Source organism: Sinocyclocheilus anshuiensis, unplaced genomic scaffold, assembly GCF_001515605.1.
Source record: "Sinocyclocheilus anshuiensis isolate Anshui unplaced genomic scaffold, SAMN03320099.WGS_v1.1 scaffold928, whole genome shotgun sequence".
Lineage (NCBI taxonomy): Eukaryota > Metazoa > Chordata > Actinopteri > Cypriniformes > Cyprinidae > Sinocyclocheilus > Sinocyclocheilus anshuiensis.
In genome coordinates this window covers 178052-204539 of record NW_015552531.1, presented here as the reverse complement: position 1 = coordinate 204539, position 26488 = coordinate 178052, and the positions used below count along the sequence as shown (strand labels likewise).

Here is a 26488-nt window from a genome sequence, read left to right as displayed (position 1 = left end):
CACATTTATAAGCGATCAGAAGTCCTTTTTGGCCGTTATCAGTATCCGTAGTCTATCTCAACCAACCAAAAAATCTCACAGATGAAACGGAAGCACAAAATGTTTTAATACAGCTCAGACATCCACTCACACACACAAGTCACACGCTGCTCAGGGAAGATCCTGATTGGTTACATTCCTTATCAACTGTAGTCCTTCCTACCAGTGCTGCCATCTTTACAAAAACATTTAATACATTTAAACACATCTACGTATATTATGCACCAACATAATTTACATCAGTGTAAAAAAAGCGTCTGTTGTGATGAGGTCATGGACAAGTAATAAAAATAAATAAAAAAGCTTCTGTTTACAAAAAAATGCAATGAACCAGATGAGAACCACTGCTTTACGGCTTTAAATTTAAGTACCTTATGCCATCATGCAATACCATAACTACCAAAAAGCTTTTAACTTTTCAATTTTATCCTCATTTATGGACGCCAGAGCACTCCCAATTCGTTGTCTTATGGCGCCCCCTATCGACAGCCTTCGTTGAACTGCAGCCAAACGCGAGTAGAACATACAGCCGTTGAGTTACTGAAAGGGCCGCAGTGGAGAGTGGGCGGGCTAGTCAATAAAGCGGCTCTGGGCGGGAGTTCGTGGTGCGCTTTTGGCCGAGAGAGTGAAGCTTAACTCCGGACACAAATACACGGGGAGGGAAGAGGCGTGTGACTCAGTTCCTTATCATATCCCAGTTGAACTAGCACGTACGTTATAGTTAGTCGCATTTCTCCCACTGAGGCTCGAGCCGTTTTAAAGAATAACACGCATTCAATCTCGTGTTGTTACCATCTCGACAACAAACGTTAGCCAGTCACTTAAACATCACCAAACAGACCTTTAAAGTTCACTATCAGGCCTGATACCGAGGAGCTGGTGGTACTTGGAGGCTATTGAAGGTTTTGTCGTGGTTTGAAAGTTTCCTGCAAGGATTTCTGGATTTCTTTTCTAAGTTTTGTTCGTGGAAGTCAGACGTTCGGGCCGCAAACAGTCTCCCGTGCGCGGAGAGCAGAAACAGGTGAGTGGAAACTCAAACGCACGATTATTGCGCTAATCTAATCACAAATTTCAACCTTATATAGTTTTAGGCAGTCATTTGATCCAAAAATGAATACCTGAAGTGTTTTTTCACCATTTGAATTTAGCAACTTGCGCTAACTGTATAGGCTAGCTGTATTGCTTCTCAATATCTGCCAGTCTTTAGCATGTAAGCTAACACAGACACTCTTATTGTTTTTCTGTTTAAATAAGCTGTTTGATGGATGTTTAACATTCTATGTTTGGTAGTTGAAGATTTGAAGAATTGTAAAGTTTGTTTTTGATGTGTTCGTGTGCAGTTAACTTTATAGAAAAGGATAGTTTGACTGCTAGCAGCCGTCTGTTGTGTTTGTGGGTTTGGCCTGCAGTATTCATGTGCTTTGGCAGATGGGTAGAGTTGATTTGACATCTTCAATACATATGTAATTTTTAATCATCATTTAGTTTGCATATGGTTCTTACATAAACAGCATTTAAATATTGGTCATTTTAAATGGTTATGCATTGCGGTGCAGTCATGTTTACGTACTGTCATAATGTAAACATCCACCATGTGTCATTGAAAGGACTGTCTTCGCATTTGACGGATGAAATGTATGTTTTTTTTAATGTTAACACGGTCAAGCAAATGTTAATATTCTTTTCCCCTATGTGCTTAATTAAATTTTAAGTGCATTACATGTTTTTGTTTAAGCACATGGTACAGTGGTCTTATTTTGGATGTTTATGCATTATTGATGTTTGTTTACTTAAATGTGACTATATAGTATTTTATAACAGTTGTTTTGATTGCAGTATAGTTGCTTTTTACTCAGATTCTGTTTAAATAACTATACGAGTATTTTAAGGGGTCATATGATGCGATTTCAAGTTGTCCTTTCTCTTTGGATATTTAAAGAATTTACCACTGATGATTTAAATGCGAGTTTTGAGCAGTGTAGAGTAGCGCTTGTTGTTTGTAATTTCTCCGATCACAAACATGGTTTTATGTTTACGCGGCGCGATGCAACGCAACGCGTACAAAGACCGTATAAGTAATTATAATCCTTAATTATGTCCCCACTGGATGCAACAAATGCCTTGTTTATAATGGGTTTTATTGGTTTTGTCTCGTCGCGCTGGGACATGGCATCACAGTATGGTAGGGGCATAACATTTCCGTCACACGCTTGAGGTATTCGGCCAATCACAATGCACTAGGTAGCTGGCCAATCAGAGCACACCTCGCTTTTCAGACCGATGAGCTTTGTAAAAATCGACGCGTTTCAGAAAGGCGGGGCATAGAGGAGCAACAATAATGTACAGCATGTGGAAAATAATGTGTTTTTTGAACCTTAAACTGCATAAACACATTTCATTACACAAAATACATAAAATAATGATCTTTTTAGCAACATCATATGACCCCTTTAAAGAATGAGTTTCTCATGAATGCAATCTTGCTGTCTGTAGATTTCAAACAGTTTTCAGTAGAGCTCCTTTTTCAGCATTTTAAGCGGTTGTAGGTTTTGATGAGGTCAGCTCATTCAGAGATGCTTTCCACAGTAGTTACATTGACCAGTCAGCTCTACTGTACAAAAAAAAAAAACCTCAGAAGTTTTAAGAATTTGTATATATTGTCAAAACTATAATTGGAAAACCAAATGGTGGAATGGTTTTATGTTTTTAAATGACATTTTATAATATAAACAATTGTGAATAGGATCCGTAAGATGAAGTGTTTTAAAAAAATATTTTATGCTTACCAAGGCTGCATTTATTTGATAAATACAGTAAAAATGGTAATATTGTGAAATGTTATTATAATTTAAAATAGCTGTAATTAATACGTCTGTGATAATAAAGCAGAATTTTCAGCAGCCATTACTCCAGTCTTTCTGCAGTGTCACATGATCTTTCAGAAATCATTTTAATATGCTGATTTGGTCCTCAAGAAACATTTCACGTTATTATCAAAGTTGAAAACAGTTGTGCAGCTTAATGTTTTTGTGGAAATTGTGATTAATTTTTTCATGTTGAATAGAAAGTTCAAAACAACAGCATTTATTTGAAATCTTACTGTCAAATACTGAATAAAAGTATTCATTTATTTTACAAATCCCCCAAACTTTTGAACAGTTTTGGAAGTGTAAATGTAATTGGTTGGTAATAACAATTTCTACTCTCTTCCTTGGTGTATATGCATGAATAATAATTAATGAATATTGTGCTGTGAATATTGTTGACTCTTATAATTGTCTTGTGATACTTGTGATGCTCCACATTTATGTTGCCTTGTGAATTGATTTTGAACATTTGTAATTTGTAATTGATTTATCTCCATTGTTTCATCATCCACAGTTCCCTGGTGGTCTGGAGAGCTCTGCGTTCGGAGCTAGAACCTGGACATCTCATGACTTCAGACCAGGAAGGAAAAACTATCGTGGAGTCACAGGTGCAGCAGTCACAGGAAGCAAAGGAGAAAGAGATAACCCTTTTGGTAAAGTATAACCTACATATTGCCGGTTAGTCTTTTGACATATGTTAAGTAATTGTGATTAGGGAATAAAAACCTACTAGCGAAACAACTGAGACACCCCGCCCAGCTTTGGGCGTTGTGAAAGGGCTTAACAGGCAGTTGTGTGAACCACCCTTGTGTTTTGAGACCATGCCAAGTTGGTGATCCCATTCATACAATGCAAGTACAGCGTCCATTGAAGCACCAATCATTGGAGAGACTTCGCATTTGAGTGATGGGCCCATGTGAGTCAGCTGTATAATTTTAAATGTGCTATTTTGGGTCTAGGGAGGGGGTAAACAGCCATAGCGTGTGCCTCTGTCTCTCTTTACCTCTCTAAGGAGCTTGTGAGAGGAGCTAGTTTTTGTTCACCGGTTTGCACAGACGTCCTTTCACCAATTAAAATATGGGGTGTTGTTTCAGCAAAGAATTGAACCCTAACCTGGTTAGCGAGAGAACAAGTCTTCTTCAGGCAGCCATTCCTGAGGGCTACACAGCGAAAGACTTCAGAGACTGCGCTTGGGCCGCCACAGATCTGGCCGTCGAGAAGCCTTCTCAAAATGGGAACGTGAACGCTGCTTTGGATACCAGTTGTAATGCTTCCTCCACAAACTTGTTAGCAGGTCTCAACCTCATTAAAGAGGGCAGTAGCAGTGAACAGGAAGGAATGGCATTTTGGGACCCACCTGTCGGCGATCCACCTATCCACAAGGCTGCAGTCCAGAAAGGAAATGCCAGTGAAATGGGGAGAGACAATTGCCAAATTAAGGAAACTGAAATGTTGGATTCTGTGAAACAGAGAATAGCTGAAAATGCCATAATGAGAGCAAAATGGTTTTGTGATGGTCAACAGAATTCCACAGAATTCACTAGAGATGGCAAGAGTGAGAACACCACCCTCGGACGAAATGCCCTGGGCAATAGTCCATTTGGTTTCTCCGTTATTGCAAAAGAGGAACAAGTTAAGACACCGTGGGATGTACAATCAAAACCTGTGTCCACTCCAAAGCATGCCACCTCTCCGTTCAATAAACACTCTGGGAGCTCAATAAATCTGGATGACTCAGAAGAGGGAAATTCTGGACTGTTGATCACTGACCGTGGCTTTAAAAAAGAACAGAGTTACTACAGCATCTGCTTGATTGATTTAGAGGATCTCGGGGGCGAGTGTGGGCACCAGCCCGTGACAGAAGCTGACCCAGTCAGGTACGCAGGTGCACCAGCTGTCTCTGAAAAGACTTTGTTTGATAATTCATTACTGCCGAAAGACCACACAATAACGGGTTCATGGCCTTCACATGAAATTACAGCAACACAACAAACAGAAAAAGGTCCCTCAGAGAGAACTCTAGAGTTTTCTACAAGTCTACCTGTAAATTTAGCACTTCCAAATGAGGAACATGCCCTCCCAGATCTTCTAAAACCATTTCCTGTTCAAGAAAATGAAAAGCCTTTATCTGAAAATGACATTTCCATTTCCTGTACAGATACAGAGAACACACTTTCTCCTTCTGCTGTAGAGGATGCCATTGATCAACCCTCCCCAGATCTGCTGGCGCGAAATGGACAGATGTCTGTTTTGAAGTCAAGTACAGATACCGCATTGCCACAGGGGGAACCTGCTGACCTACTTAACAACCATGATCTTTATAGTAGCTCTGGTTACAAGGCTACAAAACTGGAGAATGGTTCTGAGCTCAACATGCATAACACCATTTTTGATGAATCTATGTTGAGACCACCTCAGCAAGATCTAAATGGTCTTCCGGACGAAGTAGATCTGGAAAATCAATGTAGAAATGATGATAATAGAGAGCCAATGAACCTAAAGGCGGAGAAGAAACCCATTGTGTCAGATAATGTTGATTACTTTATTTCTTCTCTTAGCAGCACAGCAGATAGATCTACAAACCTTAGTGTAGCTGCTGTGGAATCAGATCAATGTGTTTCCAAGAAAACCCCTACTGAGAAAGTTCACAAAAAAACGCCTCAAGCTCTTTCAGCTGTCAGCACATTTGCATTAGAAAAGTTAGTTGAGACAGAGGACCAAAGGTTTTCTTGTAAAGATGCCTCTGAAGACATTGAAAATTTAAGGTTTTGCTCTGAGACCCCACTGGCTTCTGATGAAGAAGACAACCTGTCAAAATCACCTTCGTGTTGTAGAGCTGAAATTGAACCAAGACAAATAGCAACGCAGGAGGAGGTCATTCTGAATGCTTGCCAGTGCAGTATATTGCAAAGTGAATTGCAGACAAATGAATCTCATATTTTCAAGGTTGCTGGTGTGGCTCAGAGTTTGAGCAGTCCATCTCATGCAGAAGGTATTCGTTTAGATCTCACTTGTAATACTGAAGAAGACATGACTTTAAGCACTCATGTCTATACTTGCGGTGTTTTTCCCACTGACCAGACAGAGATTGTGTCAGAATCTTGTGATAATCCAAACGGGGAACAGAATGTAGAACCAAATGCAACGTTTGCAAATGCTGAACCATGTGACATGAGTCCATCTCGGCTTCCTACAAATGCTCTTGTGAACTTTGAGCATCTCCTGGAGGTCACTGGTAAATGTGAAGAAGCTGATTATCACAATGTAAGTTCTTTGAGTTCTTCTGTTGTTGATGACGTTCACGCAATCTCTGTACCTGTACACGGTTCTGATCGTCCTGTTGAGGAAAATGTCTTCCACAGCAATGCCACCTGGTTTGTAAACGCATCACACAATGATGTCTGTAATAAAGGACATCCAGAAAGCGTTGCAGCGAGTTATTTAATACAGGTGGGATTGGGAAGCGAATTGCCTGCAACAGCACAAGAGCAAGTCATGGACAATGAAATGGGAGAGACTTGTTTACAATGTGATGAGAAGACGCATATTGCCAGCAAATGCTTCAGTGAGGATGAACAGAAGGTACTGGCTGAGATTTGTTGGTGTGCTGATGATGGTGAAACCGAAATGTCAGAACTTGAACCGCAGGGAGTCGTACCAACTTTAGAGCTGCTTAATTGCTTAAATGATGGGAATAACAATGACTGTTTGAAATCTGTTTGTTCTGCTAGCAGTGATGTACAAACACTGTCTCAACCACCATGCCAATCTGAAGTTTTGGAGACATTTGATTGCACTTTGTCGTCAATAAACTGCATGAGGGAAAGTGCTTGCCAGTACCTGGACTCTTCTTCAGAACAGCCAGCCAATGACACTCAGAGATCTTCAGCTACATCCATTCAGGAGCACGGAGACCTTCAAGACATGGGGGAAATCAGAGGAGGTGTTTTTGACTGCAACATTCCTCTCGTGACTACTGCAAGACTATCACTTGAAACTGGAGAGGCGCAGACATGTGCCGTACAAGGCCATTGTAGTGATTATGCGTCCATTGAGAGTTCGACAGCTACCATACCTCATGTTTCCCAACTTATAACAAGCAGTCTTGGAGTTCTTGACTTTGATCAGTCTGATTTGAACGTCATTGTTGATGATATCAGTGATAAAGCTGCTTATGTAAATACAGCAATTCCGTTGCCAGTGGAGCCTGACCAGGTTGATATTTATGCCACCTTGCCATCTTACGAGATATATTTCCTCAAAAAAGATAAATTCACAGTTTCGGTGCAGATGGAAAACCCTCAGGGCTCGGGTGAAATGGAGGGAGAGCAAGGCATGCTGAATATGGTGTCAGACCTTCTTGGGAAATCAGAGTTGAGCGATGAGGTGCGCTCTAGTCACTGCCTTCCGGCGTGGGCCAAAGAACCACATGTCCTGTTATCTGATAACGAAATAGAGGCATGTGCGTTGGTGTCAGCATGGGACAATGCTGTCTCTGAGGCTAGCCTTACTGTGCAAAATTATGAAAAGGATGCTGAATCTGACTCTGTTGCTCTCTCAGAGGATTTCCAAACCTCTATGGGTTTCATAGCATCCTACCCATATAACCTGTTAGCGACTGAAGGATCTTGTGTATGGGACTGGCAGAATGCTTGTAGTGAACTCGTAAGTACTTCTCTAGCCAGCTTTGAGCTTGGTTATTCAGTAGCCCTTGAAATTATTTGGACACTTTAGCCACAGTTAAAAGTGTATGAATGTCATTGCATTAGATAACAAAAATATCAAGCCAAATGGCATTTTATTAAAATGAAAAATACAAATTATTTTATTTTTATTATTTTTCAGGTAAGGTTAAGTCATCACAAAGGTTATAAATAAAAACTTTTATGTAATGCAGTAAAATCTACTTTAAAGTGTGGCTTAAGTGGCCACTGTTTTTGTAACTATAATTTAGTGGCGTGACTGTAAAGGCATTGATTCAGCCCACAGTTTAATATACATTTTCTTCATAATCACACACCTAATTGATAACCCATGGTTTTTGCTTTTTGTTTTTAAAGGAATCCTCCAAGATCTCAGACCTTAATCCCAATGCAAAGGCATGGGCCAATTACATGCCTAAACCGGAGGCCTCTGCTCCAACCTGCCCAGATTCTCAGCAGTCATGGGTAGAAGCGGCCAATGACCCTTCAAACTGCATCTCACGAGGTAAACCCTCCAAAAATGATTGTGCTTAAGTTAATTCAGCGTATACCGACCCTATCAGTCTGAGGAGGTTCTGATCATCTATTTGTTTTGTCCATGCTAGGTTATAACAACAGTGAAGGCAAAGGGAACTGGAATGAGGAACAGCAGGTATCTACATCTGTAGAGCTGCCCTTTGCAGCACAGCCAGAATCAGTGTACATGGGAAGCTCAGCCAGTGAGAAGGGCATTGTGTCAAACCAGGATACCAGTATGAAAGGTAATATCCTTTTGCTCTTTTGTTCATTGTTGTCAACCTACTTTTATTTCAGTTATTTACTGTTATGCAGGTTAACTATGGCACAAGATGCCACAATCAATCGTTAAGGATTAATTTCAACTATAGCATTCTTAAATAATCTATCATTTGATTTATTCTTTTGTGCAGGGGTGGATGATTCAGACTCCTCCAGACAGCTTGAAGACCTTCGGGAACAGTTGAAGGCAACACTGGAGTTCTGCCTCTCTAGGTAATTACTAGCATCTTCACAACTGATCACATTGAGACAGCTTATTGATTAGTAACTGGTCCTGTTGGGTGCACTGGCCTGAAGTTCACAGCTTTTTTTAAAAAACATTGGACATATCCATTGAAACATAACATATCCCAACATGGTACCTTAAATCAAGAACAGTGAATTTCTGACTGTTTTGTGTTAATATCTCATTGAGATGTTACAGACTTCACTACTGCAAATGTAAACTAAGAGCATTTAGCATTTGAGTATGTGGGATATGCTTTTCAAGAATCTGAAAAGGCTAGGACATATACTACACTTTTGATCAATTTAATGCATCCTTGCTGAATAAAATAATTAATTTAAAACTATTTAACTAAGCAAAATCACACTGACCCCAAACTTTTGAACTGTAGTTGACGTTCTTAAAAGCTTGCGGATTAGCTTGAATCAGTGTAGGATTGATGGTGACCTGACTCTTATCCTTTTCCAGGGAGAATCTAGCCAATGACATGTACCTCATCTCGCAAATGGACAGTGACCAGTATGTGCCAATAGTGACTTTGGCAAACCTTGATCAAATCAAGAAACTCACCACTGATGTGGATCTCATTGCAGACATCTTAAAAAGTGAGTCTAAAAATCATCACCTTTGCACTTTTATGGGTCGCAGTGCGGCTTTTTGTTTTAGACTCATCAAAATGGGTTTGGTTACACACAGCAGATGAGTCTGACATTAATGATACATTTCTGACTCACCAGAGCTGCCTCTTGTCCAAGTGGACAAATGTGGAGAGAAAGTGCGTCCCAATCAGAACCGCTGCATCGTAATTCTCCGAGAGGTTCCCGAGGCCACTCCTCTGGAGGTATGCATCATGCATCTCTCTTATTCAATAACATCTTTAATTCTCTGACCTTATTTTTGTGCTATGACATTTGGCTTTCATTTTTACAGGAAGTTGAAGCGCTTTTTAAGAGCGATAACTTGCCCAAATTCATCAATTGTGAGTTTGCCTACAATGACAACTGGTTCATCACCTTTGAATCTGAGGCAGATGCTCAGCTGGTAAGAGTCTCCTTTATTGCCCCTGATTTGATAGTCTCAGATTACCGCCTCAGGATTTTTAATAAGCTCTCTTCCTGTTGCTAAACATTGGCACACATCACTCTTTCAGGCATATCAGTATCTCAGAGAAGAGGTGAAAACTTTTCAAGGGAAGCCAATAAAGGTAGAGTGCAGTGCAGCATATGTGACATCACTGAAGGATGTTTTGTGCTATTTTTAAGGACTCGAGGCTTCTCCTTTTTTGCACTTTCAAATAAAGCTTTTTTTTTTGTCCATCTACCAATGTATTCTAGGCTAGAATAAAGGCCAAGGCCATTGCTGTCAATACTTTTGTGCCAAAGAATGGGTATCGGCCAGCGGATGTGTCCTCAAATGTCCAACAGCGCTACACCCCTTACTACATCCCACCGGTGTATGGAGCACAGCAACAGTTTCCTCTTTACAGACTGGTGACGCCTCAGGGCTGGTCCGCTACACAGAGCTACCTGGACCCGACTCTGGTAAGTGCCATGTGTTCTGTTTGGCTCTGAGGAATATCTGAATGGAGCCTGGAGAGGTACTAATCAAGTGTTGTCTACCAACAGGTTACTCCATTTTCCAGCCCTGCGTTCATTAATGGCTTTGCTGGTTCTCCGACATTTAAATCAGCAACATCTCCACTAACTGTCAGACAATATGTACCTCGAATCAGGTACTTTTGTTACAGTGAAAACCATTTGTTATACATTTACACTACCGGCTAAAGAGAGAAATAAATTAATACTTTTCAGCAAGGATGGATTCAAATGATCAAGAGTGACAGTAAAGAATTTTATAATTTGACAAAAGATTTACATTTCAAATACATGTTGTTCTATGGAAAAAATCTTGAAAAAGTGTCATGGTTTTCACAAAAATATTAAGCAGAACAAATGATCAATTTGACATTTTTCAAAATTGATGATAATGTTTCTTGAGCATCAAATTAGCATATTAAAATATTTGTGAAGGATCATGTGACACTGAAGACTAGAGTAATGATGCTGAAAATTCAGCCTTGCATTACAGGAATAATTTACGTTTTAAAATGGTAAAATAGAAAACAGCTGTGTAACCATTCTTTCATCTGTACAGGAACCACAACAAAACACACATTCGACTCACAACAGAACGTGGAACCACTCTGCTGGAAAACCCTGCTGCTTTCTCTACTTTCCCTTCGGAGAGAGTCCCCAATGGGACACGTCCTCCACAGGCTCATCACCTGGGTAGCCGACCTCGACTACCGAGCGGCCCAGGCTATCCGCGCCAGGACCAGGTTGGAAATGGACGAATGGAAGTGAACGGGGCCGATTACTCTCTGAACGCAGGCCGTGGAAGGTAATGCTGTACATCTGCACCAGCTGTTTATTAATTTCATACATATTGTTGTAATACCATATCCAAAAAAGGGGAAAAAAGCATGTAGAGCTCTGTTTCCGTAAGAAATGGTGGTAGCTTTTTCCATATTGTTTGTTTGTTTGTTTGTTTCTTTTGAAGAAGGGGCGGCTATGGATACAGGAAAAGGAGAGATGACAACAAGTTTCCAGTATGTCATTTGCCTTCTTTCAGCTAACACTGCATAGACAAGTGTTTTGTTTAGTTTTACTTTTGATATGATAGAAAACTCTATATACTTCAAGTAAAATATAATATACAGTCAAGCCTGAAGGGCTGAATGTACGCTATCTTGCTTATTACATGGCAAGTAAACAAATAAATGCACATTAAGTATTGATTTGAGTGAAAATGCCAGTTACTTTGTCAAGAAAAAGAACCCAGATTGATACGTAAGACATAAAACTAGCACATCCATGTAAAAAAGAAAAATATCAGTTGCCTGGGTATTTGACCACAGAATGCTGCGATTGACCAATCAGAATAGAGTTTTCCTGTAGTGCTGTAGTGCTGTGTAATATTGAGGAGTTGCCAAAAATGCATTTGAAAGCGTTTCTATCACAGCAGAAACTGAGTTAAAAGTAAATGTGCCAATGCAGGCTCAATTTGTTGCACACATTTCAACTCTTTTTCTGCATGTGTGTTTAACAGAGAGCAGCAACACAGTCACCTCCTCCTGTTCAAGAGCGCAATCCGTCCCCCAGCTTTGAGCTGGGCCTGTCCAGCTTCCCTCCTCTACCTGGAGCAGCAGGAAATCTAAAGCCTGAAGTAAAAACTGAAAACAGCCTTGACAACCGACTGTCTGATGTTGTCACCGGAGCAGTTAAAGACAAGGTTGGCTTTCATTCAGTCTTTCCTTTTGTGCTTGTTAGAGTGCTGCAGCATTAAACTGTCTTTTAATATTCTGAATTTTAAAAAAGGAAGATGAAAAACGTTTCAGGCTTATATTATTTGAATTCTAGATAATTGACCAAATGCACTTGGTTTTTAAATATTAACTTGCACTGAGCATAGAATGCCATGTTCACAGCAGATCTTGCTGTCAGTCATAACCATGACAAGTCCTTGGGTGTTTTGAGCGGTTTAGAGTAAGTGTGTGTGTGAGTTCCTGCTGTCCAGCTGCTATGTTTGTTCATGCTGTCCTTGCCGTAGGAGTTTCACAGAGGCCTCTTTGTCTCTCCACAGCCTCTAAATAAGGATGTGGTCACCAGCCGTGTGATCTCAGGGACCCCCAAAGAATCTGTGCAGGCTGCTCCTGCTCCTGCTGCTCAGACCCCAGTGGACCACCAACACTCACCCTCTCCAGCCCTTACAAAGTGGGTTTTCTTATTCTGAGTAACTAATCAATACATGTGACAAATCTGTTTTCACTTAAAGGTGTTGGAAGTGATTTCAGATGTTAACTAACTTCTGTGCCATTTCAACCATGTGTTCTTTTAAATAGTGTATTCTGAGAAGACTCTAAATAATTCACAGGCTTATGTGGATGTTACAGCATTTCTGATAGGCTCAAAGCATGAGAAAGGTCGCCTTACTATTTTTTTATTTTTTCTTCTGAAGTAAGTTTACAGCTGTCACAGTGACTGGTGTGATTTCTCAGGAATCTGTTAGGTTGTGTGGATATTTTCATGTGTGGCATTCCAAAATAAATAGCTTGCAGCACTTTGGAAGGTGTTTTAAGATTTGATTGAGATAAACACCCAATTTTACTTGTCAACACTTACTCAATATTATTCAGCAATTTGGCAGTGGTGGTGTTTACTACTTTCATATAAGATGAGGTCTTTAATGTCTTAAAGGTACAGTAGCAAAAACGGCATTAGTTCTGTGGGTCAGAGAGAATAGAAAATAATAATGTAAAATTTAATATTACTTCTTGTTGCAAACAGCCTAATATTATAAATGTACTTCTGGTGGAAAAAATAAAGTGCTGGAAAACTGTAGAAAATGGTGCTTTCTAATATATGGACTGCTTTTTTTGGTATTTTACAGCCTGACAACTGTAGAAAAACCTAAAGAGACACAGACACCTGCAGAGAAATGCTCAGAGACACAAGCTGCTAAAACCGCACCACTGAGTAATCCAATAATGGTAAGTGTCCAGGTAGCCTCACCATGTGGTTTGAATCAAACCTATTAGTAATTTATTGAATCCAAAATGGGTAAAAAAAAAAAAAAAATAGACTTGTGCTGCTTTTTTTGAGTACATTTTATTTTGATAGCAGAATATTCAGATAATATAATTATAATATATTATGTATAATTATATATGTTGTTGAGTCTAGGGAGACCAACTTAGTGGCACAATTTGTGGACACTGCTGAGCTGTTTTACCATGATTTAATTTTTATGGTAAAAACTCTGATTGTGGCCAGTGTAGTTTTTACTGTGTATTCAATAGTTAACACTATTAAAAAAATTACTGTTTTGAAATGAAAAAAAAAAAAAAAATGCCACAATCAGTCATTTTTTTTTTATAGTGTTAACTATTGAATACCCAGTAAAAACTTCACTAGCTGTTTTACCATGATTTCATTTTTATTTTTAAAAGCTCTTATTGTGGCTAGTGTAGTTTTTACTGGGTATTCAATAGTTAACACTTAAAAAAATGACGTTAAAAAACCTCACCTGGCTTGTGGATTGTACAGAAGCACACATATGGAACTGTTGCGCTCTATTGCATCAGCTCTTCAGTACTTTGTAATTGGTTCACTCTTTAACAGCAGATGTATATTACAGTTCAAAAGTTTGGGTTCAATAATATTATTATTATTTAATGAAAGAAATTAATACTTTTATTCAGCCAAGATGGATTAAATTGATCAAAGGTGACAGTAACACGTATAATTTTTCGAATTTCGAATAAATGCTGTTCTTTTGAACTTTGTTCATCAAAAAATCCTGAAAAATGTATCACGGTTTCCACAAAAATATTAAGCAGCACAGTTTTCAATATTGGTAATAATAATAATACTAATAATAAATGTTTCTTGAGTACCAAATCAGCATATTAGTGCATATGAGTAAGACTGAAGACTGGCTGCTGAAAATTCAGCTGTGTCATCACAGGAATAAATAATATTTTAAAATAGAAAACGGTTATTTTAAATTATATCAATATTTTACAATATTACTATTATTGCTGCATTTTTTATTAAATAAATGCAGCCTTGCTGAGCATTAGAGACTTCTTTTGATAAAAGATCCTGTTCATCATGTCCTTTAATGCATGCAGGTGGTTTAAAGCCCCTTGTCATGCTACATTTTGGTTACAAAGATTGACATTATGATTTACATTTGACAATGCAATGATGCATAATCAATAATCTAAATTGATTAATTTATTATGTTTAACCAGGAGCCCCGCAAGCCGAGCTATGCAGAGATCTGTCAGAGGATAAGGGAGGCACCAACACAGCAGCCATCAGCAGATCCCCGGCCTCTCAGCTCCACCGCTGAAGACATCAAGACTTCTGACTCGGCAGAACGCAGATGCAGAGAATCGGCACCCGCACCTGCCAAATCTGCGGCGACAGCTTGTCCCAGAGAGACAGTGAAACCTCATCAGAGCACCGGAGAACGAGCAAGCGGCTGCACGACGGCTTCCTTCCACCAATCCTGAGGGCCTTGGTTTTGTTTCCAGGACCGAACGGGAACGCAAACTTTGTCAGGGCTGTTCAAAAAAAACAACAAAAAAAAGTCCCTCTTATCTCACAGTCCACTGTGAGCACACACAGACAGACAGACAGCTTGTCACTGGAATCAGGGCCTACAAAAGCACTTGTGCATAAGGGTTCTCTGAATATTTTTGTTGTCCTTTGTCGTTTTATTTTTTCAACTCTTTTGGTGTTTTCCAAGGAAAATGGGATTATTGAACCAGCATCAGTTGGAGATGGACTATTTAAAAACATTTGTCAGAGCTCACATTTATTTTAGGGTTACAACTTCAAGTAGTGCTGTTGGGAGGAAATAGTGATTTTTGGATAGTGCTGATCCTGAAACACTTTATTTTTGTGTGTTTTCTTTCCTTTTTTTTTAACTGATATGTATATAATTTTGCTAACCTTGAGTGTCTTGACACGATTCCGAATCCCGACAGCCCCAGCCATTACAACTGCATGAGTGAGACGTTCGTGTAAATCGGTTTTGTTCCGTTTTTATGTTTGGATGTTCTAGCACTGGAGTGACTTATTTTTTTTTTTGGAGCTCTGAATTATTTTTTTTACATGCTAATCCTCTATCAAATTGTACTGATGTGATATTGCAGCAGGTGTATGTATACCTGTTCTTGTGTGCATGCTTTCTTTTATGTTGTTCTTCTTTTCTTTTTAACCTTTTAATGGAACACATTGGTTTCCTCTATAATTTCTTTTCTGTTTTTCCCTACTCGCCAATAGTTTGAGAAGAATCCGCTCTGATGCCTCTTCATTTGATTCTGGAAGATCTTCACACTGCAAAGTCCTCAGGTTGCGAGGGTGAAGTATTCATGTGCCTAGTCTGCCGTGATCTAAATGATAGATGGCTATATTATTTGCTTCTTAGCTTCGTTTGCTATCCCAGTGTGGTGCTATGGTTCGTCACATGGTTACTTTGGTGCTTTTATCTATAGAAACGAAGGGAAAGACACTGACATGCACCAACGTCTATCGTATAACCTTCTCCGATTCGCTTTCATATCACCACAACTATATGAGTGGGATTGTGTACATTTTAGATAGCGACGTATACATCAAGAGCAAAAAGATCTGAGCCTTCAGCACACACGGACCAGCGCTGTTTTGTGGGGTTTCTCCTTTATGCAGACTTTGCATTTCAGTGTCACTCTCGGTCATGCTGTTCATTAGTTAAGTTCATTGGTTCTCATTTGAGTTTGAAATAGTCTTGGGCTGAGCGAGAAGTCTTTTTTTTTTTTTTTTTTTAATGTCTTCCTGCAGTGTGGAGCACGTGCAGAATGCTTTGAGATATTGTCATGACGTCTGTTGTTTATATTCTCTTGTATCTTCCCTGTGAGTATTTTATAATTTTGTTGATTTTTCTGACTTTCTGAATGCAACTGATCATTTTTCCATCAATAAATGAAGCATACCATGGTTAAAGTAATGAAGGTTTCATTACATAAACCTTTAAGATGTTAAAAAAAAAAGCAGCAAACTTAAAAAGAAACATCACATATAAATTAACAGTGTTTGAAAACTTGAATTTTATTTAAACTTGGAAAAAAAAATGTTTCTGCCTTAACTTTTTAGATGACAGTTTGGAGTTTTGTTTTGTTTGTTGTTTTCTTTCTTTCAATTCCCAAAGTGTATAAAAAAGGATGATGTGGTTGAGGTATCACAAAGCCTTCGTCCGTACATTTGTGTAGCACAATACTTTTGGGATTGAGATGGGATTATCGTTTTGTTTTGTTCTCCTCCGTGTAAATGCTTGTAGTCTAAACTGTAGTACATGTATACACTCGTATGTGTGTGCTTTCTCTGTACAGATGTAAATAATTGGAAAATGTTAAAATGGTACCCTAAAATTGGTTATGAGAAAATGTATGGAAAAAAAATAAATAAATGTTAATGAGAAATTGTATGTTTGTTAAGTAGGCTTGGTTTGTTTCACTTAGGTCATGTTTTTATTCTCAATGTTTGCATAATCTTGTGGTCACCAGTATGACCACAAGGTGGCATAATATAAGTGGTAATACTTTATGGAGATCATTGTGTTTAAGGCTAAACACAAATCCAGTAGGCCTATCAGCACAAGAATAAAAGAGATCTTCAGGTCTTCAACTGTTAATTTAAGTACAGTCTGAACTCCTGACCATTTGAAGTATTAATGCAGAATGATCAGTATATAAATAAAATTCTATTACAAGTTATATTATCAGCAAAACAATTTGAGCCAAACATACTGAAAATGCATATGAATTTCTTAGTATTTGGTTTGTTCCCTTTTTGCTTTATTTGACAACAGCACTCAAGCTTCATAGTTTGTGTAAAACTTGATATTATCCAGCATCTTGTGCTTCAACTGAAGCAAGAACATCTGACCATCTTTGCAGAGTCATGTGATAAATGTCATAAATTTGTCTGATTGGTGACCTAAAAATAGTGTAGATTTCTTACATATTTCTTCTTCATTTGACATCATTTCACATTGTAAAATGGTTTTTAAAAATATTTAAAACTTTATTACAAGATGTAGATTAAAAAAATTCCAGATTTTCAATGTGATCTCAACCATTAAGACATTATTTCCTATATATCTGTTGAATACAGAACAATTATTGCTATATACACTACCGTTCAAAAGTTTGGGGTTGGTAAGATTTTTTAATATGATTTATAATATTTATTTTATTTTGAAGTCTCTAATGCTCTCTAAGACCGCATTTACTTGATCAAAAATACAGTGAAATATTAAATATTTTTTTAATTACATTTTTCAAATGTAAAGTATTGTAGTAAATGTAAAAATACAACTCAAAAGTCCCTGTTTTTATTTGAATATATATAAAATAATTTATTCTTGTGATGACAAAGCTGAATTTTCAGCAGCCATTACTTAAGCCATAAGTCTTAGGAGTCACACGATCCTTCAGAAATCATTCTAGTATGCTGATTTGGTGCTCAAGAAACATTATCTATGCTGAAAACAGTTGCTTAATATTTTTGTGAAGACACATTTTTTTAATGTACCGTCACTTTTGATCAATTTAAATCCAAACGGATTCATTTTATTTAGCATATTTTATACGTACTTTCATTTGAATTCAAGTTTATTTATATAAATATGTATTACATAAATGTAACCTGAACAGGTATTTCTCATTGTGAAATGATTATTTATGGAAACATAAACAGAGTCGTTCTGTCGCCCCCTCGCGGCTGTAAAATCACACTCGCCTTGCGTCATGAGAGAGTGACCGAGAGAAAGAGGGAGAGGGGTTGGAGAGACGCGCGCACACACATACTCACCGCGAGCTTCACCGCACTGACAGTCCACATATTACACTACTGACTCTAACGGCGGAGACCTTCAGATATGGCGGGGCTTCGTTGAGAGGGACAGAAAATCTCCGAACACTACCGTTCACCGAACAGTTTGTAATTGGACACGCGTCTCCCGCAGCCCTCCTTATGCACCGCTGCGACGCGGAGAAACGGCAGCAGCGCTGAAAGAGTCGAAGGAAGAGGACGAGAGTGATTTTTACCCCCTTGAACGGACAATGGCGGACCGCGATGCGCTGCCCCTTCCATTGGAATTGCGGGCCAGATTGGCTGAGCTGGAGCTGGAGTTATCCGAAGGTATGATTGACATTTTAAATGACTTATTTCTTTCGACAATACGGTTGTTGCGGGGGATACGTTAACGGCCCCTCCTCTCCTCCTCCTCTCACCACAAAACCCACCACCATACCAACACAACCAGCACCAGATGTTGGAGCCAATTATTATCCCCGCAGCAGCACTGAGGTTGTGTTCGTAAAGGCGTTCGTTTGCTTGTTGTAACTCCCGCCTCATTTTCTTTGTTACAATGTATCTATTTGACCTTGAGGAAACCATTCAAAGACTTAAGATATGTATTTTTTTCCGTTAGGATTTTGAAAATGCGTTTCCCTATAGAGACCAACGGTCAAAATACCGCCATACCGCCGTGGAATCTTCATGTACCCGCTGATATTTTTGAATTTCTCTGGCTGTGTTGTTATTTATGCCAGTATAATGTCAGTTAGGTAAACGAGCAGTTCCCCACAATTGCATCGCCATGCCATCTTTACACTGCAAAAGCTGTTCCTGAAGCTGCATTTATACCACAAAAAGATGCTCAGACACAGGATATTCTTTTAGATATAATTGTTAGATATTAATATGAATGGAATTGAGGTTTTAATTTGAATATAGAGACATGATGGATGTATGATAATATGAATGATAAACATATGCTCTTAACATGACATCAACAAAGTTTAATGCTGTCTGAAGCTACATCCATGTTATTTTTTCATGACTTATACAGTTTATTTTTATGTTTAGATACTGAATAATCCCGAGCAGACTTTTATAGTTTTCTATTTCCATTTATACTTTTTGATTAGATTTTTTTATTACTGCATTTCAAACATAAAAGACAGATAATGCAAATATATAGGATTTTTTCCCTAACTTTTGACACAATAATATCTAAATAACTATTGGACTACAACAGTAAAAACACAATTTACAAATATAAATTTAAATTAACAAATATTTAAATGAGTATAATAGTGTGTAATATTGCATGTAATATTCATGCATGTTTATTCATAAATATTTGGGGAAAAAAATACTGGTTTGAGATGGGGTGATAATTGTTTGTTGATTGATACGTGGAACTTCATTGGTTATTGGATGTTTAACGTTGGGTCTACCAATAAATTGTATTAGTTAGGAGGAACAACGTAATGTTATCAGTCATAAAAAATTAGAATTGGCCAAACTGATTATTGGTAGCTCAAAGCTGGTAATTTTATTAAGGCTTTTATGCAGCATTGTGTGCTTTGCACATCATTTGGAGTCGGACAGAACAGTATCATGTATCATGTTGAGAATCTTGGCATCTTGACATAAGCAAACCGAACTGAGTGAACCGTTTGCTAATGTTGCTTTTAATTCTAGTGCCTGGTGGTCCTTTGTAATGTGCGTTTGTGTGTGTGTGGCGTGTTTGATCGTCTGCTGTGTGTAGATCTAAACCATTTAAGGCGATAAGTGCTTGTGCATTTGTTAATCCTGCCTCAAAGTTCCAGTAGACAGCAAGCCTGTATTTCCAAACCATCCTAAACATGCTGCACCAACCTGTGTAGCGAAAAACAGCATAATTTTATACCTAACTAATTACAGTCAGTGGGTTTACTGGGTAGGTAGATCACAAATATTCTTTGTTTAATATTAAATTTGTCTTACAGAAAGCATTATGGGTTCTAAACTGTCTTGTTACATGCTAAGATTTAGTGTATCATTAAAGGGGTCATATGATGCTACACATTTGGGCGGCATTATGCTAATATTTCCACATAGTGACGTAGACATGTGGGGGCGTGTTAGAATGAGCCGTTTTAGGTAGGTGTGATTGACTCTTAACTTTTATAAAGAATATCTCTTTGGATTTGAGACTTTAGTCTTTGCAACTTTACAGATATTCTTTATGCACCAAGAGCTTGTAACACTCCAAAGAGAAAGGAAAACTTGAAATCGCATCATATGACCCCTTTAACCAAAATGGTTAGATTACAAGCCTGATTAAAACATCTTAAACAAGCTTAATTTAGTTAGCTGGTTTTAGAGGAGTTTTGGGAGCTGTCTGGCTGAGAGACCAGAAGACCAGTATAGCTAGGCCTGAAGACCAGCTTAAACCAGCTGAAACTAGCTTAGAATAGCAGACAAGGCTGTTTTAAACGAGCATTTTCAGCTGGTAAGTTAATAAAACAGACATTTGTGAAAATTAGTCACATTTGCCTGAGGAGGTAGCCATAGCAACAGCTGCACGAGTGTTTAGTATGGGATGGTACTTCGATAAAACAAAAGTCATGCCATTATTTGTCACTTTGGTATAAAATTTACATAACAAGTATGTCCAAAATGGTACACGTTTAGTTCATGGTTTGTGCAAAAGTCATTGAATAATTCACACACTCCAAGTAGAGCATGTAAACATAAGCATGTAAGCCAGCACCTTTTATTTATGGAAGCAATTTTTATTTGATTTTTGAATGTATTATTTCTATTTTTGTAGTTATAAATGGCTCTAGAATGGCAGTGTGTGTTATTTTGAATGTTCAAATGGCAAACACCCCCTTGCAAGTGGACACGAGTATTTTTAGCCGCCCTTCAAGCTTCGCTAGCCTTAATCAGCTCATTTTGCATTTAAACGTTTTGCCTCACTTTATGATTGCGGTGGAGGGAATATTCTGGCTTTCTGCAGCCCTGTATCATTCTTCTGAAACTTAGCTTGTGTGTGTTTGCCTTTGTAGAAATAAGATGCTCCCTTGCCATTCCAGCTTAGCTTCTGGTGCTGTTTAGCACTGCACTCATGGAGAGGTGATTATCTCAGTGTGTTGGCACAGGATGAAAGGCCTGGAAATTACCGAACGTCTGCTCATCAGAAAGATTTGCGTCTGTGTACTGACCTATAATGCCCTTAAGGGCAATAATGTGCATGTAAAGTTTGCATACAATGTAACGAACTTGTTGTGCATTTCGCTGCCTCCATTTATAAGTCAAATAAGGTTTATTTTTGAGGTTTTATTTATGCCATGCATCTTGTGAGGCTTGTTTGCATTGACTTTGATTTACATGGCTTGGAAATCATCCCCAGATTTCTCTTCAGTGGTCTTCTGTCTATGCTGGCAGACTATACTGATTCTTCAAACTGAGTATTAGTCTTGTTCATGCCAAATAAAGGATGAATGGATCTCATTTCACCCTCAGGGTAACACTGTTAGTAAGTGAAAAGGTTAAGTTGTTAAACAGGGGTCATGCTGGCTGTGGAAGAAAAGAACCCCTATGTGACCCTGATTTGAGGCCTTGCCTGTTGAGAATGTCAGCATAAATGACTGTATCTGTATGTGAAGATGCTTTATAATGTTTTATGTGTTGATTTCATTTTGCACCTTTGACGAGAGGCGCGCACTCTTTATTATGCAGCACAAACGTCAGCAGTGTGGAAGCATTTAAACTGTCGGAGACAGACGTAAAAATCATTACAAGCACTGACAGCGAGAGACTTGTTTAGGACTGCATCGCATGTCTTCAATGAGAAGAGGAAGGGGTGATTGTTGCTGGTTACTGTATGATGATTGAAATCGCGAAATGGCCTTAAACAATTAGTAAATAAACTGCAGAACGTTATGTTTTCTAATACACGCGCGCATTGCATGTATTCTGACAGCGCTGCATGAACTCGCAGCAGATCTGCTTGTTAACCAGGGTTCAAAGTCCAAAGCGCGAGGAAAATTTGCGCTGATACAGTCGTCAGTTGCTCAGTCATATTTTTATGAATTTTTACAAGGCATGTGACAATACGATACGTACGACGTATTCGTAATGTGACTCATTTATAAATCTGTTGTAAGAAGTCTCTTCTCAGCAAGGCTGCTTTTAATTGTACAGTAAAAGAAAATAAATAAATAAATAAATAAAAATACATGCCTGATTCAAGAAGGCCCAGTGTTTAATTTTGTTCGGTTTCGGCTTCGGCCAAGAATTTTCATTTCGGTGCATCCCTATTTGATGTCAGTATTCACAGATTTATGTAATATAGGAATGTTTAGACTTTTTTTAATCACAAAGAACTTTCTCCAAAGAACCAATTTTTCTTCACAGAAATAGTAGAAATAGTTTGAGTATCAGGTAGTATTAGTATAAGTAATATATGTATGTGTGTGTATTTATGTATTTACACACACACACTAGCGTTCAGAAGTTTGGGGTCATTAATTTTTTTTATTTAAAGAAATGTAAAATTAGGCTATTCAGCAAAGATGAATTGATCAAAAGCGACAGTAAATACTTTTAATGTCACAATAGATTTCTATTTCAAATTAATGCTGTTCTTTTGATGAAATTCATCAAAGAATCCTGGAAAAATGTGTCATGAATTTCATAAAAATATAAAGCAGCACAACTGTTTTAACATTGATAATAATAAGAAATGTTTATTGATAGGGATGCACCGATACCGATACTGGAGTATTTAGTGTTGCTGTATGGCAAATAAAGAAGAAGCGAGAGGAAGTGATGGAATGTTGTGAGGTATGTGAGGGGCTCTGATGAGAGCTGACAGGGGCTGTGCGGTGCAAGATAGCGGTGCCGAGGTTGTGTCACTGCCAGTCACCTGTGCTTGGACATGGGGAGATCATGACATTTGCTAAATGCCATAAATTATTTCGTAAGCTGTGCCAGACAGACAGCATCTCACTGCTTTACCTGCAGTTTTAATTTTATATTTGTTTTTGCTAGTGATTGGTTGATTTTGTGAAGATTTAGTAAGGAATGTATGGTTTGTTTACCTATGTAATTTATTAACAGATGACTAACATCATTTCCTCTCTCTGTCTCTTTAGTCTCTGTGGGCAAATACCACGAGTCCCGGTTTTCCCCCACTCCCAGTATTCCATAGAAAAATTAATATTAAACAGCACTTCCCTGTTCACGGCAGCACGCCAGTGTTTTCTTTTCTTTTCCTTGTACGTCTCACTTCCTTATGATCCAAATGTAGGTTAATGAATTAAAACATGCTTTTTGCCTCTTTACCTCTCCCTACACTAAGGTGTTCTAGAATGAATCTCGTGAAGCTTCAAGAACATGTCATATTTCACCCCAAATCATTAAGAAATTCTATTTTGCATAAAGAAAATTAGCTCTATTTTGGGACCTTTTTTGCATTGTGGGATTCTCATGAAAATTAGGTGACAATTCTCATTACCATAATGCAAAAAAAAGTGTGTATTTTGTCAATAAAAGCCTCTCCGAGGCCTGACGCCACACCCACTGTGTCTGTCGTGTGCGCCTCCCGTGACAATATGTATCTATGTTAAATGTTAAATATTGACAAATACTACTTTAAATAATTCTATATAATATATATAATTTTATAATATATTGCATATATGTATGTTATTATATTAAATGTTAAATTAATAATTAATTTAAATAATACAATTATAGAATATAGTGTATATATAAATTATTACATTGTTAAATAATGACATATAATATAATGTAATTATATAATATATTTTATATGTATGTATCTATATATTAAAAGTAGTTTTTGATGTACTGTTTATATTTAACATTAATGTAATTTATGAAAAATATTTATATATTCATATAGACACACATATATCCATATTAAAGTATTTATACATTATAGTACTATTTGTTGTGCTGACTTTAATTTATGCTAATATTAAAAAAAAACATAGTATTTTTATACAGTATGTGTTTTATAATGAGAATCACCAAGAAATACTCTTAAAACAACATCCTGATGCATTACAACAAAGATTTATTTTATAGGGGAAAATGTGCTTAATTGTCATCAAAGTTAGGTCACAATGCTAAAAAGGCTTTGTTTTCCTCATGCAAAATATACATTTTGTGTGATTTTGGGATAAAATATAAACAAGGCACGTTCTTGACAGGTTTCATGAGATTACGGTCTAAGAAAGCGAACTGGCATTTGCATCTTCATGAAGCGTGATAAAGGAGATCTATTACCGCAAATCTCCTTTGACTGCTGTTAGCCTTGTGGGATTATGTCATCCTACTGACCTCCAAACTGCTTATCTGCCATTTTCATCCAATCACTGTTGTCCGTTGACCCCGAGACCCCCCCACTCAAAGCAGATGTTAAGATCTAATAGAGAGGACTAGTCAGACAAAGTTGTTTTTCTTTGTCTAAACAAACATATTGTATTTCACAAGCTCATACAGTCGCACAAGAGACTTCCAAATCTTGTTAGCATATGTTTCACATACTCTACCTCCAGATAACCTTAATGATATGATACCAAGACTAGAGTTACACAAGTTCTGTACTTGCCTGTACACATCCAGTTTTCCCACGTTACGCATGGATTGTCATTTTTTTCGTTGTAGTAGTTGTTGTTGTTGTGGTGACTGTTGGAAGAGTGTCATCGGATGCCTATATGAGATAATCTTGTAGCATCATAACTGGAGCCATCCATGGGGAGGGAGACGAACGGACAAGCTCAAACTGTTACATTTCATTCCAGTCCAAGCTTAAACTGCTAGCTTTTATTCATAGACCCACAGACACTTAATAAACATTCAAATTTGCACCATTTATTAGTGTAGAAGCCACTTGTTGCCTTATGAAAGGTAGTAAACAATTTCACACCTTGCTGACTTGCTCCACAGCTTCAGTGAAGCTAAATCTGTTCCTGCTCTTGGAGGACATTTCTTACAAGGAATTGAGTGCATATTTTTTGCCGTTTGACTGTGTCATCATACTGTAACGTTATGCTGCATTTGGAACCAAGCCCTCATTCGAGGACACAGCTGCCTCAGAAGAGCGACTGTTTGGCCCGCTGACCGCTTTGCAGCCACATCCGGCTCAAACTGACCTTTAACCCCATTGCTAAGCAAAAGGTGTAAACTCATTTCCTCCAAACCTGCCGTCTGTCCCGATTACAGAAAAATGTGCCAAGTAAATAGAAAAAGAGACACTTGGTGTTTCATAATGCTGTAAATAATGCATTCCCGAAATAACGTCATTTGCTTCCTTATAGCAGCTGAAAGCATGTCCTGGTTTTGAGGCTGTAATGGACGTTGGTTCTTTCCATGTGTTTGAGCTCGGTGGAGAAAACACTCTGTGTTTTTTGCTGGATTTTTTTCATGCAAATGATTCCAGTGATAATATTTTTCTGGCTTGTGTTTTGAGGTATACCACTTCAACCAAGGGCTGTAATTCAGTCGTTAAGCCTTGATACACTCGTAATTGGAGGTAAAAGTGGCATTGAATGGGTTTAATAATTTAATTATTTTACCACATTAGATTGCACGTGTGTTGGGTTTGGTGTTAAAACGTAACAGATGTCTGTATTGCCCTTTGTGAACCTAGATGACTACATGTAGAGAGGCTTGATTTGTTTCAGATGGAAATCTTCAACCCTTCTGAAGAAATCTGCAACATTTAGGTCTTAAAGCTGGAGTGTGTAATTGTTTCGATATGTGTACTTGCTCTATCCCAGCCTTATATGCAGAGACAACTATCAGTACTCTTGAAAAGTGTAAACATGATGGTGCTATTAAAACATTGCTCTGTATGTTTGAACATCGTGATTTTAGCAACACTGACTCAACCGATAGTGTGAGTTTGGGGTCGGACTATCTTTTTATTTGACCAATGAGTGTTTAGGAAAAAGTTTTATTTGTGCTGCAGAATTGACACACTTCTATGACTTCCTTTTGCAGAAAATAAAAGAAGATATTTTGATGAATGTTTCAGGTGTTCAAAATATTGCATTGTATGAACAAAAAAATTAAATATTTCCAAATATTTTATAGAAAAAGAAAGTCATACAGGTTTGGAACAACGAGTGTGAGTAAATAATCACAGATAATCATTTTTAAGTGAACTACCCCTTTTTAAGTTTTTCAAAGAAGTTACAATTTAAAATAACTGTTTTCTATCTGTTTTCTATATATATTAAAATGTAATTTATTCCTGTGATGCAAAGCTGAATTTTGTTTAGCAGCCAATAAAGTTATCAGTGTCACATGATCTTTCAGAAATCATTGCTAATTTGCTGCATTTTAAAATTATTTCAAGAAACATTTCTTATTGTTATTGAAACAGTTGTGCTGCATAATATTTGCAAGCCATGATACAATTTTTTTTAGGAT

At 37.8% G+C, this 26488-nt stretch overlaps 2 protein-coding genes across 3 annotated transcripts in view; both read left to right on the top strand.

Moving 5' to 3' along the window:
* Positions 1 to 633: 633 nt before the first annotated feature.
* On the top strand, positions 634 to 16223 carry LOC107663700 (la-related protein 4B-like). 2 transcript variants are annotated; one of them, XM_016453999.1, is made up of 17 exons: positions 634 to 1060; positions 3421 to 3559; positions 7967 to 8114; positions 8215 to 8370; positions 8539 to 8620; positions 9102 to 9238; positions 9371 to 9474; positions 9564 to 9674; positions 9784 to 9837; positions 9968 to 10174; positions 10259 to 10365; positions 10788 to 11033; positions 11196 to 11241; positions 11742 to 11924; positions 12276 to 12406; positions 13083 to 13182; positions 14449 to 16223. In XM_016453999.1, the coding sequence occupies exons 2-17, from the start codon at positions 3473 to 3475 to the stop codon at positions 14710 to 14712; spliced, it is 2163 nt and encodes a 720-aa protein (XP_016309485.1). In that variant the 5' UTR covers positions 634 to 1060; positions 3421 to 3472; the 3' UTR covers positions 14713 to 16223. The 2 variants fall into 2 exon arrangements, with proteins under 2 accessions (XP_016309485.1, XP_016309484.1); XM_016453998.1 differs by having other exon boundaries at positions 11193 to 11241.
* A 1830-nt stretch (positions 16224 to 18053) lies between these two features.
* The window catches only part of LOC107663599 (disco-interacting protein 2 homolog C-like), a 132481-nt gene continuing 124046 nt past the window's right edge, over positions 18054 to 26488 (top strand). The window contains 1 exon segment of the mRNA XM_016453838.1: positions 18054 to 18385. Coding sequence (XP_016309324.1) covers positions 18307 to 18385 — 79 coding nt within the window. The 5' untranslated portion in view covers positions 18054 to 18306.